Source organism: Clupea harengus, chromosome 8 (genome assembly GCF_900700415.2).
Source record: "Clupea harengus chromosome 8, Ch_v2.0.2, whole genome shotgun sequence".
Lineage (NCBI taxonomy): Eukaryota > Metazoa > Chordata > Actinopteri > Clupeiformes > Clupeidae > Clupea > Clupea harengus.
Genome location: NC_045159.1, coordinates 5,345,877 through 5,362,641, shown reverse-complemented (window position 1 = coordinate 5,362,641; position 16,765 = coordinate 5,345,877). Strand labels below are relative to the sequence as shown.

The 16,765-nt window shown below is 45.6% G+C and overlaps 1 protein-coding gene across 1 annotated transcript; it reads left to right on the top strand.

Moving 5' to 3' along the window:
- Nucleotides 1–7,192: 7,192 nt before the first annotated feature.
- Nucleotides 7,193–8,162, top strand: LOC105909777 (odorant receptor 131-2-like). The gene has a single exon (XM_012838440.3). It carries the CDS (start codon nt 7,193–7,195, stop codon nt 8,159–8,161), a length of 969 nt encoding a protein of 322 aa, XP_012693894.2. The 3' UTR covers nt 8,162.
- Nucleotides 8,163–16,765: the final 8,603 nt, after the last annotated feature.

Genomic DNA, 16,765 nt, shown 5'->3' with positions numbered 1-16,765 from the left:
GCGATTCTGGGTAAGACGTGGCCGAACTTTTCCCGAACAGCTAGCTGGTGGGACAGTTTGTAATTCTATTTGTTTGTATGCCTATATTAAATGATATATAAATACAAATTTCTCGCAGGCACATAGTTTTAATTTAGCAGCTGATATGTCATGCTAAAACACCTATTGTTTCGTTACTAAAACATAATTAGGCGCACTTTACGCATCTCCTCCCATCTCTTTGCGACTAACACCCACTTTCCCACACCCACTTCCTAGCAGCGGTAATCTGCGCTTTTACTCAGGTGCGCCTCCTTTGGAAATAGGGTTTTATGTCTTTACCCGCTATTTTACGCCTGAAATGGGCGCAATCCTGTTAGTAAATGAGGCCCTGAGTCTGTAACTAATGCAGCGACGCCTATATTGACTGCGCCTTTTGCTGCTATGTCTGCTTGATCGTTCCCCTCTTGTTCCTTGCTATTCACTGTGCGGTGGTTTTACATAGTGCCAATTTGTGCGGTACTTGTGAAAGCAATTCGACGAGAGTCGTGATTTTGCTGGCGTGACTAATCGGTGTCTGTAGTCGTCAAGTCTGTCAAGTATCTGCTGGGTCTAGCTTGAGAGATGCTACCCCAATGTTGGAAGTCCCTCACGATAAGCTGCCCAGTGGCGACATGGCGAAGCTGCCCATGTGCGTGTGAACGATTTGCGCTCCACTGGCACTTATGTGGCTCGTCTCTGCCCAGAACGTACAGCACGGGCCTTGTTGGCCATTTTAAACATTGGGGTTTGCCACACAAAATCCCAGGCTGAACGTGGGATGGAGGACGGGGGCCAGTGAACAGGGGGGCTCCCGTTTCCTCCCTGGGACCTGGCGAGGTCAGGCAGTCATCTTCTTCCTCCTAGCCCCGGGGTTTGGGGTGGGGGGCAGACTGGCCAGCTGGCGGGGCTGCATGTGAACCGGGCTTCTTTCTCCAAGCTGGCTTCACCTCTTGCGGGGCGCCCTGGGTGGGGGTCGCTACCTGTGGCCCGGGTCATTTCTGATAACGATAATCTGGGGCCGGGCGTGCAGCCACCTGAGCGAAGGTCTGTCGAGGGAACGCAGAGGGGCCTGGCTGTGGCTTTCTCGGCAGACACAATTACAGGGCCTCGTCGTCTCTCTTTTTCTCCTTGCATCGTTTTTGCATGTGCGCCAGGGCCGTGCCAAAAACGCCGTCTGAGACGATAGCTGCATCCATTATGGCCTCCTTCTCCCGGTCAGAGAGGTTGGCTAGGTGTAGCCAGCGAGCCCGCTCTTGAACCACCATCGTGGCCATGGCTCTTCCAGCAGCCTGGACGGCACATCTTTGTAGGCGCAGAGATAGATCGGTGATGACACATATCTCGTCCCACTTGTTTGGACCTGGGTTCGCAGTCATTTCCTCTTGCATCTTCGCCTCCTAGGCTGTGAGGATCGAAATGACGTTCAGGGCTCTTGCAGGCAACGCTACTGCCTTGTACGCTCTCTCGGGCAGGCTTGATTGCAGACGTTCTGCTTTGGAAGGTAGTGTCGGGGTAGCCGTGGTAGGACGTCGCGGGTGTAGATGCACGGCAACCAACGGCTCCATTGCAGGCATACGAAAAATATCTTCTTTTTCCATTCCCTCTAGGTCCTAAACGGAACCACCTTGTATCGGTGTGTAGGCTGATCTCCACAACCTTGCATCAGATTTTGAATTGCCTTTGACTCTGCTTCACTGCCCAGCATTGAGGGTCTCTCTCTCTCTTTCTCTCTCTCCCTCCCTCCCTTCCTCTCTCCCTCTCATTTTTTCCCCCTGTCAGAGTCAGGGGTCTGCTGCAATACTGCTAGGTGTGAGCAGGGATTCCTTCAGACGGAATTAAGCGGGTGAACAGTAGAGCAGGTTCTAAATGCCTTTATCGCGTGTGTCTGACAGGTTTAAATGTTTATTCAAGGTCCCATCCCTAATTCCCTGAAGCACGTGAAGGGCTTATCCTTCCATGTGACTGAGAGCTCGTCCAACAGTTCCGGGAAAATCGGTAGGAGTTGTCTCGCTGAACGTTTTGCCGTAGGCAGCCTGTTCCCCTCATACCGCGACTTCGCAGTCTCTGCGGTAAACGTTGGCCACGGAATTGCCAGCTTGTCTGCTGCGCGTTTACACACGTCCTGCAAATCCAACCTGAGCAATGAGGCGGGTGGTGCCTCCTTCTGCGAAGCCTTGGTTGATGAGGAGTTAAGCGCCTGGGCGCTTGGTAGGAAAGGTGAGTCGTCGAAATCGTCCTCATTGTCTGAGACAAGTAGGTCCGAATTCCCTTCGTAATCGTCACCATCCTCCGACTCCACTTCCTCCAAGTCTTGCGACAGGAGGTCGTAGGCATCCACCTGCGCGCTCCTGCTCTGGGCAGCCATGGTGGGCTGCTGTTCCTGAGACATTGCTGTCTGCTGGGCGGTAGTCTGGGCTAAGTTAGCCATTGACAGAAGAGGGTCGTTGCCTGTTAAGCTAGCCTGGCGGGCTAGCCTACGGCGCAGGGTTTTCGATGTGAACCGGACACAGTGTTCGCACGAACCGGTGTTATCTAACGCTGCCTGGGCATGTTTTACCCCTAGGCATGTAGAACAAGCCGGGTGCGTATCCTTGCTGTTTCCACAAGTACACAGTCGGTCCACGTCCTTGCCCTCCGTGGTGGGGTTGTTCTGCATTGCTGCAGCCATTTAGCTTGTGCTAAGTGCGTTTAGCTGGTGTGCTAAGCGCGAATGGGATTAGCTGGTGTGCTAAACTCCGATGCTTCTGGTCCGTCCGTATCGTTAGCTTCAGGTAGACCACGCCAGCGCCCGGCAATGGAGTTGGTCACTAGATAGATAGATTGATAGATGGATACTTAATTAATCCCAAGGGAAATGTAGGACTCCAGCTGTGAACAGTTAAGCTAGCTAGAGAAAGCTTCTGGTGTGAAGCGAGAAGGGGATGTTGAATGACGAAGTGACGCTGTGTATTCCTAGATATAGGAAGGTGGGGTCTGCCCGGGCCACACGCGTCACAGGTGCCAGCCAATGGGGCTGGCGTAATGATATAAGGCTTCTGAGGAATACGGGCTGGGGCGTATCCCATAGTGAGACACCGAAACGAATGCTTGAAAGAGAACCGATGCATTGTTCTCGAAACTACCAAGCACTAGCTCGCTTTCTCCTTCAACTGTCGCGTATGTGGGATATTTTAATATGAGTAAGAAGGAATTTGCCAGATAATTCATTTAATTCGTTCGAGGGTTATTCACACATTGTTATACCAGATGATTTCAAATAAGTGGGTTGACCTAAGGGAAATAATGGGTGGGTCATTAGGTTCAGTTTAAAGCTTTCTGATTGGATGGTGTCAGATGAGAGGTCAGAGGTTTCATTGGTCTAAGGGTCAGCCAGTCAGGGCTGTAGTGGGAGTGGCAGATGGAGTTTAAATGCCAGGGAGCGAGTTTATTTTGGTAGAACATTTCCGGGAATTTTCTCTTTATTGTTGTTTAAAATCTGCAATAAATTCGTAATGAAGAATTCTAAATCTGCTGTTTAATGAGACCGCGTATCTAGGTATTTTGGACGTGAAAATTGGGTCAAAGGTTATGACAGCATGATTGCTCTGTGTCTAAAACAATCTGTTAATTTCAATCTGTTATTATCACACAATAAATATGTCAAAGGATATCCGTGTCGGCAGTCTTTTAGTGAAGGCACAAAAGTAATTATAAACTCAAAGACTGATATAAATGAGAACAAAAGGATACATAAAAACTGTATATGTACAGTCAAAAGTACAATGTAGTATTCAATGTCACTAAACTGAGGCAGTTTACAGACAACAAACTCACGTTCTGAACTCTCTTTAGCAGAGCATAAACTAGCTCACAATCAACTCTGTAGGCAGTTCTCACCTCAGAAGCCTCCTCACAACTAACTCCCCCACCCTTTTAACAGGTAGCTGACATACCCACAAGTGGCTCATACCACCATCAGCTAAGAACACAGGGGTTAATTCATGTGTGATACGACATACCCATTAAACTGAGTTAAAACGGTACCGACAATAATTAGTATTCATTCAGGCATTCACAATATTGATAACAATAGTCATATGTGACATGCAACACCGGAAACCTTATAATACAACTCATTGATTTTGCGAGGGCGCAACCACGTTCCTCGCACACCTGCCCTAACCATAAATGTGTCCCAGGACGGGAACGCACTTCCTAATGGAAAAGAAATACATGGCGACAAGAACTCATACAAGCGTGTTTGGAGAACAAGCATAGTAAGTAAGCTGTCTAACATCCTTATTATTCATGTATAGACAACGGAATGACAGTGACTTGAGGGAATAATAATTATGCAATAAAACGGAGATTATGAACAACGGAGAACTGCGTGTGTAGTGAAATGTTTGGCGTAGTGTCAATGATAGGTATGCATCTCAATGCTTGCACACGCCAGCAAAGATCAGAATCAGAGTCAGAATCAGAATCAGAATCAGGTTTTATTGGCCAAGTAAGTTTGCACAAACAAGGAATTTGACTTGGTAAAGTGACTCTCAGTGTGCTTACACAAAATATACAACACAATACAATACAATACAAACAAACAAACAGTGCAATGGACTAAGGAGTTTAAAAAAGTATGTACAAGGCGGAATGGCTATATACAGTAGCTGTGATATGTTGCACAACATTAGTGCAAAGAAGAAGTGGAGAGTGTGAGAAGTGCAGGGATAAATATATAAATATAAATATATATGCTACAGTGGGTTAGTTGTTCAGTAGTGAGACGGCGAGGGGGAAGAAACTGTTTTTGTGTCTGGAGGTTTTGGCGAACAGTGACCTGTAGCGTCTACCAAAAGGGGAGGAGTTTGAATAATTTGTGTCCGGGGTGTGAGGGGTCTGCAGTGATTTTTCCTGCCCGTTTCCTGACTCTGGAGGTGTACAGGTCTCTAGTTTCTGCAGACCTGACTGACCGTTGGAGTCTGTTCTTGTCCAGTTTGGTGGCCGATCCAAACCAGACAGTGATTGAAGTGCACAGAACAGACTCTATGACTGCGGTGTAGAACATGATCAGCAGATCCTGAGGCAGGTTGTACTTCCTAAGCTGGCGCAGGAAGTACATCCTCTGCTGGGCCTTCTTGATGATGGTGTTGATGTTGGGTTCCCACTTCAGATTCCGGGAGATTGTGGATCCCAGAAACCTGAAGGATTCCACAGCCAACACAGTACTGTTGTGTATGATGAGGGGGGGCAGTGCTGGGGGGCTCCTCCTGAAGTCCACTGTCATCTCCACGGTTTTAAGCGTGTTCAGCTCTAGGTTGTTGCGACCGCACCACAGGACCAGCTGTTCAACTTCCCGCCTATATGCAGACTCATCATCATCACGGATGAGGCCGATGACTGATGTGTCGTCTGCAAATTTTAGGAGTTTAACAGATGGGTCTCCTGAGGTGCAGTCGTTTGTGTAGAGGGAGAAGAGCAGTGGGGAGAGCACGCATCCCTGAGGTGCACCAGTGCTGACTGACAGGGTGCTGGATGTTGTTTCACCCAGCCTCACCTGCTGCTTCCTGTCTATCAGGAAGTTTGTGATCCACTGACAAGTGGAGGCAGGCACAGTGAGCTGGGTGAGTTTGGTGAGGAGGACTTCTGGAATGATGGTGTTGAACGCCGAGCTGAAGTCCACGAACAGCATCCTTGCATAGGGTCCCTGGGGAGTCGAGGTGTTGCAGGATGTAGTGCAGCCCCATGTTGACTGCATCATCCACTGACCTGTTTGCTCTGTAGGCAAACTGCAGAGGGTCCAGCAGAGGGGCCTGTGATGCCCTTCAGATGGAATCAGTTCATATGTATATGGGTGATCCATAAGCACGTTCTTGGTACTGGTCAACGTCTCCGTTGACGGTTAACAGTATACGGAAAGTCTGGTGCGTCCGCTATTAGGACGTGGTGAGGGCGCGCTTTAGAATCGCGGCTTCACAATAACGCGGGATGAAATCAAATAACAATAATAAATAAACCATTATTTTCTTGGGGGTGCTATGGCTAATCCAGGGGGAGCTAGAGCACCCCTAGTTCCCCCCTTGCGCCGCCCCTGTTCATGAGCATGGTTCACAGAAGCGCTGGAAAAGTATGGAAGTTGCGCTAGTTGGTAAACGAGGCGAAAGACCGAATGCGAACGTCAGTGGGACGTTTTTGAAGGGACCGAATATGAACGTCCCGCAGAGGACCACAGGTAAAGGTTACGGGGACGTTTTTGAAAAACGTTCTGTGGACGTGTGCCGAGAGACCAATTCTGAACGTTCCCTAAAAGTCTGATAAGGCTCATTGCGAACGTCACAGAAGGACCAATTGTAGACTTGCTACGAACGTCAACAACGTCCTGAAAACGTTCGCTAGCGAACGTTGGGGACGATTGGGGACGTTGCGAATGTCCGGGGGACGTCCCCTGTTTGCTGGGTTAGAACCACTACCAGCTCTAAGAATGCCATTTAGAACCGCTATCAGCTCTAAGAATGTAGCTTAGAACCATTACCAGCTCTAAGAATGTAGTTTAGAACCATAACCAGCTCTAAGAATGCAGCTTAGAACCACAACCATCTCGATGAATGTAGTTTAGAGCCACTACCATTTTCACTACCAAGACCTCTGGGATGCAGACAGGAATAGAAAGATGAGGCATGATGACACAAAGCTGCCTATAAAAGTGAGTCGACATAGTAGCACTCATCAGGAGCTTCACATGATGTGTGTTCCTCTTATCCTTCTCAGGGTTGCAGGAACCGTCATCCATTTCAGCATTATAAATGGAAGCAGTTTTGATTTCTTGTGTGAAATATTCACCACAGTTTCAGAGTGTTTAATCTGGTCGCTTTTTGGCATTTCATTTAAGCCACATTTGTTATTTTTAATGCTGTGATTTGTTCTGTATGCATAATGTATCACTGTTTAAGATAGTTTCTTCTCCTGTATAGGGACTACTCTTTAAGGTATAAGAATTTGAGCAGAGAGGAGGGAAGCATAATTGAATAATTGAAATATATTGTAATTTAAATAGACCTCTCTCTCTCTCTCTCTCAACAAATGTTGTTTTACTTGTATGTCACCAAAATGTTATCACACATGTCTATCTGAGATATATTCTGTTTAACTACTTGCCATAAATGCTAAGTACTATGTACAGTATGTATAGAATATGATGGCCATGATCAATCAGTCCAGTGAAGGTGTTCCACTGGTGCACCAGCAGATATTTAGGGTGGAAATTAATGAAGGGCCTCTGTCTAAACTTGTTGTGGCCATTCTCATGTCTCTGCTGTTCATCTGCATCAACTGCATCATGTTTCACACCCTCATGAGTAAGCCTGTGTTTAGAGAGCTGCCTCGCTACATCCTCTTTGCCCACATGCTCTGCAATGACAGTGTGCAGTTAATTCTCTCCTTACTGCTCTATGTTTTGTCTATGAATGTACAACTGGTTCCTAAGGCTCTCTGTGCACTAATTGTACTCGTGGCAGTGACAACATTTCGCAATGCTGCTTTGAACCTGGCTGTGATGTCACTTGAGCGCTATGTGGCTGTTTGTTTTCCACTAAGGCACAATGAGATGGTGACCCAAAAAACAACAGGTGTTTTTATTGCTCTCATCTGGATCTTTGGTTCAATAAATCTTTCGATAGATATTCTTTATGCACTAATAATGGACCCAGGGTCTTTTAAAGATTCCATATTCTGTACTCGAGAGAGGTTTATTTTGTCACCATGGCAGAGAGATATGTTTCAGGGCTTCAATTTTTTTTTCTTTGTGACTGTAACAGCCATCTTAATTTTCACCTACATTAATGTTATGGTTGCAGCTCGATCTGCCTCAGCAGAAAAAAAATCTGCCAGGAAGGCTCATAAGACCATACTGCTCCACCTTGTTCAGTTAGTACTCTGTGTGAACACATTTATTTATGGAACCATCGAGAGAGCCTTGGCTATGACCAGCAGCAGTCGTCTGTTCATGGACCTGCGCTACCTGAACTTTCTCTTTGTTCTCATTCTGCCTCGGTGCCTGAGCCCCCTGATCTACGGCCTGAGAGACGATGCTGTTCGGCCCTTATTCCTCTACTATGTCAGGTGTGGAGCCCAAAAGGTCAAACCCTCTGTAACCGCACACTGATGTGCATATGGCATTCTGATTGCATACAGCTATTTTGGTTTGTTAGAATGAAAACTTCATATTTAGAATTTCATATATTTTGTGTCAAACATTAACAACATAAATTAAACAGTTATTCTTTCATTGTACTGCACATTTCCCTCTGATGACATAGGTCTTTGTCAATATCATTTTAATGGAAGGAAAAGAGATTTGAGGACCTAATCTCTATCCACTCAAGTTTCTATGTGTAATGTGATCATAATGTGACTGCACAACAGGTAAAAGCTACTGATTCTATTTACACATTATTCAACAACCCAGGAAGAATAGTCTCCACATCGGTGTAGACTAATGGGGATCCTTAATAAACATAAATGACCATCAAATGCTAAATATTTTGCATACAAATCATATCTGTATATACAGTATATATATATACACTAGCTCGATTTTTGTGTGTTTTAGCATGCTATTTGTAGGAACTATTTTAAAACCCAACAAAAGTTTGGCAAATAGGACATATGTCATGGCAAACTGTGGAGGTTTGACCAAGTATGCACTTTGTTATCTGCTTTAATTCAAGACGAGCCCATGCTGCCTTGCTACAGATTCCAACCTGTCTTATTGTCACTCAAACCAGGTGAATAAACCGCTGAACTGGCTCCATGTTTCTTGCGATTCATTTTGGGACAAAACATTCTAAATATTTCAAAAATAAGGCTGAATACTAAAGGGGTAAGTGCATGCAGAAAATTCTAAATGGGTTGGCAGGTTACATATTATAAAGCATAATCTTCAGGGTATTGTGCAATTGTTGCCATAGCCTGTAGAGGTGAATTCTCTGCTGTTAAAAATGAGCAGCTTGTTAGCAGTCAGCAGGTCCCCATCAGACCTCAGCAGACGTCTTTGTACTTTGTAAAAGGCATGCAGATGGTGATGGTGAAGAGGACCGTTTAAAAAAAAAAAAAAAAGTTTTATTGTCTTCAGGCAAAGTCTAGAGAACCACCCGTCTAGAATATAAGGTGCAAGGCAAAAGGGTAAAGGCAAACTGAATGGCTATGAATAATCATGCAAAAGTAGCTGTAGCAATAGCTCACACTGCTGAGGCCTGACATCAAACAATAATGTCAAACAATAATGTCTGCTCACCACAGTGGCCGAACTTAGAATGACAACTTCACCTCTTTTACCGAGTTTGGATTCCCAGCCCCTGGTGGACCATACCACCTGCATAGGTAACAGCGGGGTACAAACAAAAGCTTGCTACAAAACCATTACAAATGAAATACTAGAAACTGCTAAATACATTTTCCTAACACAGGAAAGTAAATCATCAGCAACAGAACTAAAATCAAATGATAAACATGACAATAAACAATAAACATGAATTTGTAGATATTGGGCGTAACCATCACGCATCATGTTGGCATCAAAGGCTGTGCCCTGTCCTGATTTAGGTCTTACCTTGCTGATTGTCATCAATTTATTCATGTCCATTATTGTCAGGATTGTGCCTTGTCTTTGTTTCTGTGCTTTTACTTTGTATCCCTTCCGTGCTCTCACGTCACTTCCTGTATGCCATTGTTTACTTCCTCTGTCTAGTCCTTTGTGCTTCCTTGTTCCTGCCATATGCTCCAGTGTTTACCCTTGCCTTGTGTTCCTGTTCTGTTTACCTGTGTCTCCATTCCTCACCTGTTCCCAATTATTAGTCTTGTTAATTACCCTGTTTATTAGCCTGATTAGTTTCTCCTGCCTCTTGTTTGTTCCCCTCCAATTATCTGTTTCCCCTATGCTATTTAAGTTCAGTCTGTCCTGTGTCCCCTGTCGGTTCGTAAGTTTACCCCAGTACCTGCACCTCGCTGGGCCCCTGCCCCTGCTGCTGCCCCCCCCCCCCCCCCGGCAGCCGCTGCTCCTGCTCCTTCTGCCGCTGTTCTCCTCCCGCAGTTGCTGCTCCTGTCGCCGCAGCCGCTGCCCCTGCCCCCCACTCTTGCTTCGTGGAGGGCGGCTGCCTCCGCTTCTGCTCCGCCGCCGACTCCCGCTCCGCCGATGACGGACGCTCACGCAGCACCCGCTGCCGACCCAGCACTTGCAGCACCCTCTGCTGGCACGGTCCCGTAGCAGCCGTTGACGCTGATGGCGACGACACCGCTGCTGGTGATATCACTGATCGTGACGCTGATGGCAACACCACGAAGGCCTACATCGCAACAGCCCCTGCAGCCCCAGCTGCCCCTGTCCCGAGTGCCCCAGGCGTCCCTGTTTCCAGGGTGTCAGGTATGTCCAGTGTTCCAGGTTTCCCTGTCCCAGGGGGCCACAGTCCCAGTAAACCAGGCCATCCAGGCACCGCGACTACCCCAGCCACTGGCCTAGGCCCGCCCTGTGATGTTTACATGCCTGTTCTCTCTGCGCCCACTCACACGTTTGCGTTGGAATGCGTTGATCCAACGGATGACAGAGGAGGAGTCTGGCGCATGGGGTTGTGTTGATAACGGAGACGTTATAGTGAGATTGACAGGTCAACAAACCAATCGTGCCGCTAGCAAGCTGTTAACCTTGTGAGTAGTAGCATGCTAACATTATATAGGTGGCTCAAACACCTCGCAAATCCTATCAGACGTATTTTTCAGTTACAATAATGGGGTTTTTACATTGTACTGTGCCTATTTCTCTGTAACTTAAAACAAATCTAAGCAAAAAAAAGTCAAACAACTAACTTTTAGGTCCAAATACGACCATCTTTCTCAAGTCTTTGTGTAGCGCCCCCTAGTGTACAGCTGACTACGCCACCCCTTGATCTCAATTTGTCTGTGCTAAGGCCAGAGCAAGGGGAACTCTGTCTCAATAATCCGTACAGACACAGGTTCTTGGAAAAGTATAAAAATAGTCTTTTTTATTAATACATGGTATTAAAGTGCTGGTTTGGTTGGTCGACAGTAAAATAAATAACAAGGGAATCGCCAAGCTAACGGCACAGGAGCCAGAGAAGACAATGAGAACCACAACTAGAAGGGTTAGGGTCCCAATCACACGTGATCACTGTCTATAGACACACTGCAACTAAATGTCACTCTGATAAACTTAATTTAAGGACTTAAGACTTCATGCTTCACAGCAACTTCCTGTCACACGTCTAAGCTACACATTAAGTGCAAGAGGGGGAACTAGGGAGATTGCCTTCTCAAAAGGGCCCTGTATGCTACCCTGGCTCCACCACCACCGAGGCTGGCTACACGAGAGGGAGGGGGGACAAAACAAAGGAATAAAGAAACCACTCTAGCCTGTGATGTACAATAACTGCACTCTCACTACAATACTCGTTACAATCAACAGGCTAGAGGAAAAACAAACCAAAATCTAGTTAAACAATAATCACCACCACAATCATACGTGTAGAGAACAGCAACAGCAACACTCCAAATGCTGGTTGCAGTTAAACAGTCTAAAAACATAAACAGACAATTAATACCGGTTGATCACATTCCATTGGCAATACAATTCATGATCTAGATTTATTCATCACAACAAACAGGATAAAGATGCCACATGACAAAGTGGTCAATATAAAAGGCAGGCCTACTATTAAATCGCTATAAAGCGACCAGGGAAATAGCATCTATGCACATTCCTCCGGGCAAATGAGCTACACCACTACGGCAGAGCATAACTCAGAGACGTACCTGCCACTCACGTTACCGGATGCAAGGAACGCTACGTTTATCGCAGGTACCCCACGACAGCCACAATACCCAGCGGGTGCTGGGTGATAACAAATACACATCATATTACAATCTGTCAGTTAAAAACAGTGTACAACAACGGTTATGCTTGCCGTTACATTATCGTACCTTATCCATGGAAATGATCGCGCAAAACACTGGTACACCGCAGTTCAATCAGCGTCTGCTTCCCCATACACACTATTGAAACAAACATTTCTTAGCATGCTAACCCGCAGTGAATCAGAATCAAGGAAAACCGCTTTGACATACCTTCGTAGTTCGAGACAGCACCCACATAATTGCTTCCTCACACCAGTGCCAACAGCAGAGTGATAACATACCGGCATAAGGACCCCAGGTGTCTATATATATATATATGTACACGCCTACCTCTACGGCATTTAGGTGGCCTACCAGATGCCCACTCCACCCCCCAATTAGTGACGTGATTGGCACTGGGAAGAGAGCGCACAAAGGAGAGAGAGACTAATGGAGCCTAGTCCTAACCTGGTGCCCAGGCTACATTTGTCTTGAGCTTCACTGACTGCACCAGACCCCTTGCATCAGGTTTTGTCTCCAGCACTCTTCCTAATGGCCAGGACCCTCAAGGAGCAGTGGGGTCAACGACCAGGACGATGTCTCTGACACTCAGGTTCCTCTTTAGTGAAGTCCATTTCTGCCTATCCTGCAGCAGCAGAAGATATTCTTTAGTCCACCTTTGCCAGAAAAGATCGGCCATGTACTGGACCTGTTTCCAGCGACGTCTGGCTGTAACGTTTTCAGATAAAGACAAAATAGGAACCCAAAAGCACGACAGACACAGAATGTAGTATTGCGTTATTTTACTTCGTTATACCACAACAGAGTCAAACCCTGGACATCAGCCCAGTGTTTCAATAATACAACAAGGGAGCAGGCAGAGTAATCCGAATCTGAGGGACAGGCAGGCAGGGTCAAAACCAGGAGATCAGTCCGTTCAGCAAACCATCCGACAAGGAGCAGGCAGAGTAATCCGTAATCGATGGACAGGCAGGCAGGGTCAAAACCGGGAGATCAGACAATACAGCAGACAAATCCGATGAGGGGCAGGCAGGGTATACGGAATCCGAGATACAGTCCAAGGTCTAAACACAGGGTAATCAGGTTTATGGTAAACATACAATCGCGGGAAAGCTTGGCAAAACACACAAGACAATCTGGCGAAGAACAAATGATAGTGGACAGGTATAAATACACAGAACCTAATGCGGAGATGAGCTGCAGGTGCAGAGATGGGCGGAGAGTAATAAGTGAGCGAGATGAGGAGATTGCCGGGCATGTGGGCGTGGCCGGATCTGAAATGACAGGAGATGATGATAAGACATGAACACAACCCAGATGAAAACAAACTAGAAATCAGGGGAATTCGTGACACTGGCATAGATTTCATAGACTTCAAGAAAATTCCAGGGGGTAGGATTGGCTTGGCTTTCAATAGCAGGATGTGATTTGGGGTCAGTGGCTCTAGGTCATGTGGGTCTGAGGACACTGTGCAGAGAGGATGATTGTTCAGGATTGCCTCCACCTCGCAAAACAGCGTTTGGAGGCCTTTATCATCGATGGACTGTTGATGGAGAGTAGAGTTCAGCACCTGGTGGACAGATCTTATGAGCCTGTCCCAGGCTCCGCCATGGTGTGATGCTGATGGTGGATTGAAACTCCATTCGATTCCATCTGGAAGCAGGGCATCTTGGATTTTCCTCTCGTTCAGTGACATCAGGGCCTTCTTGAGCTCTCCGTGTGCACCCACCAGGTTCGTTTCAATATCAGACCTGATGTGCTTCACCTGGCCCCTCCTGCAGACACATCTCCTCAAAGCATGAATGCATGAGTCTGTGTCAATTGTAAAAGCAATTTCCAAATTAATAGCTCTACTAGACATGCATGTAAAAAGAACTCGATACCTTTTGATGGCAGTTCTCCCTCGTTTCACTTCAAACGGGCCAAAGTAGTCCAACACGAAATTGGTAAATGGAGGGAGGTCAGGTAGGATTCTTTCTAACGGCAAATCCGCCATCTTCTGTTCACTTGCCTTGCCCCTCGAACGTCGACACATGACACATTTTGAGAGCACCTTCCTGGCAACTGAGTTGCCTTTTACAATCCAGTACTATTTCCGGAGCTCCGATAGCATGTGGTTTCTGCCATTGTGGCCACAGCGTTCATGGATGTGTCTTAAGAGCAGTATTGAGATGTGTGAGTCTTTGGGCAAGATGCAGGGGTGTTTGGTTTCCTCAGGCATTGCAGATTTGTGCAGTCGGCCACCTACTCTCAAAATGCCCTCGTCTAGGACAGGATGAAGCCTGCAGATCTTACTGCCCTTGTGCACTCTAAGTGGGGTCATCTCCAGTGTTGCAATTTCAGCACTGAATGCTTGTCCTTGGGTGTATGTGACGACTGACCTTTCTGCCTCTGCCAGATCTTCAACAGTGAGGGGCTGTCCGCCTAGGTAGGTCCTGAAATCTTCAATTTTTATCCTCACCTTTTTCCTGCTTGAGCAGGTGCTGATTTGAGATGAGGGCTGCTGCTTTCCTCTTTTCACAATCAGCATCAACATCTTTTTCAGTCTGAAATACCATGCCACTGCTTTAAGTAGTCTCCTCCAGTCAGAAAAGAACAAAATAAGCTGGTCTGTGGGTGTCGCAGGGTTCACTACTGCTGCCAATACAGTAGCCCTTTTCCTGACCTCTGGATCATCCTGTGACACCGAGTCCAATACTTCCTCTGGCTAACTTTCCTTTGTGTTACATAAGAGTTCAGGGGCATGTATCCATCTCCTTTGCTTCATGAATCTTCCTGCAGGGTCATTCCACGCCAAACGTGACAATTTAAGGGAAATTTCCCACTCAACCATCCCAGATTTGACTCAAGGTTGTTTATACACTTCTTAATAGAAATAGTCCCAAATATGAGCTCTCTACTCCCAATAGTTTTGTCACAATAGGATTTTTTAGGGGGGATGGGGTGTCAATACTTAAGATGCTTTTTGAGCAGCGTTTTCTGAAGAGCCATTTTCAAATTGCTATTAGCCTACTAGAAAAGTATTTAAGCTAGCTCCTTCAAACTTTCTAGGCCTAAAATATGATACCACTACTTGAAGAATATGGACTTCTAAGGGTGTGGCTTGGGTATATCATAGTATTCGGGGTGCTTGTGTAACAGATTCGAGATATCCATATATTGTTTTCCTCTTTATCTGTAATACTAATTTCCTATACGTGTAGTCACTAGCCAATCAGCAGGTTGGAATACAGGTGAGACTAAACAGGAACAATACATTGTTTAAATTCTATATAAGTTATTTTCAATATATTGCAACTGTGAATGAAAGGGGTTAATTCAAGTTTATTTAGATTAATATGATAAATCCTATCTGAGCGCTCAGGTTTAGTATGTTGGCCAACATTAGTGGTAACATGTTTGAATTACTACTGTGAAGGGTGAACTGTAGGGTGATTTTGAGTAACCAGCAATATTTCCATGTACTTTGTATTTGTTTTAATATTTCAATTGATTTAGTATAATAAATAACCACTCATTTTCAACTGTTTAACAATTGCTTATACTGTGAAGTTCTTGATCTTCTCTGAAGTAGGGGCGTCTCATCCTCTGCCAGTAGAGTATGGTAGTTAGGGGAAATACAGGGTAAGTTGCACATACAGACACTTATGCTTGTATTCTGTCCTTTAGGTCATCACCGTGACATGTACAAATCCTAAAGCCTAAACTATTATATTCGTTTCACTTAGGGCAGGTTAGGCTTGAGACTAGTAGGCCTGGGGGTTAGGAACTCAGATCCTTTCATCTCCAGCCTTTCAGGGAAGAGTTAATTACCCCTACTAAGCGGACGTAGGTCCCGTTCGCCACACTTGAATTTGCTAGAAAATATTACACTATGCTCTGTCGCAGCATCTTTGAAGGCCTGTGGAAAGCTCAATGTTAAAGCTAGAGACTTGATATCATACAAAGACCCTCCTATGTATGATGTATATTGTATTAAAAAACTGCTCCTTCCAAGCGCCCGCCATATTTATAATTCATGCTAGGGTGTGAGAGAGGTGTCAATGTGTCAGAAGGTAGAAGAAATTTAAAAGAGCGCTTTTTACTGGTCATGAGACGGCATCTTTTTTTCTCCTCCTCCTCCCCTTTCCCCCTCTGATTCCTCTGCTTCTCTGAGCCAAGGAGCCGGAGCTGGTCAAACATTCGAACGCCTGTCCAGCTCTCATTTCAGGGTAACCACGGTAATCAAAGAGATGTCAGAACCAATGTATTTCCTTCTCATTCTATTCTAGAATGACGGGAGTGGGGAGAAAAGTTTAGCGACCTGTAAAAAAAAAAATACACCACCAAAACCAGAATAATGTCACTTACGTTCCTAGGCTTTTTCTTGGTTTTAAAAATGTAGCCCTTAACTTACTGAACATAAATGTATGTAAGCGTATAATTATCCAAAGAGCCTGATTGTGGACTGGGACTCTGGGCTACTGAGGTCTGTTGGGGACACTATGAGCACAAAGACATTTGATGACCGCTTACACACTGCTCGTTTTTAACAGCAGAGAATTCAGCTCTACAGGTTATGGCAACAATTGCACAATACCCTGTAGATTATACATCATAATATCTAAGCTGTCAACCAATTATTAATTGTGTGCATGATCTAACCCCCTTTTAACTTCAGCGTTATATTTTTGTAAATTAAATGGCACGAAACGTGAAGCTAGTTCAGTGGTTTATTCACCTGTTATCAGAATCAGAATCATCTTTATTGGCCAAGTACATCTCCACATACAAGGAATTTTTTCTGGGTTTAATTGCTCTCAATGTACTTAAACTGAAAAATATGCATGCAACAGTTTAGGAT

Bases quoted from the DNA above. Each gene is read 5' to 3' on its own strand.
- LOC105909777 (XM_012838440.3), top strand. From the start codon at position 7,193: ATGATGGCCATGATCAATCAGTCCAGTGAAGGTGTTCCACTGGTGCAC.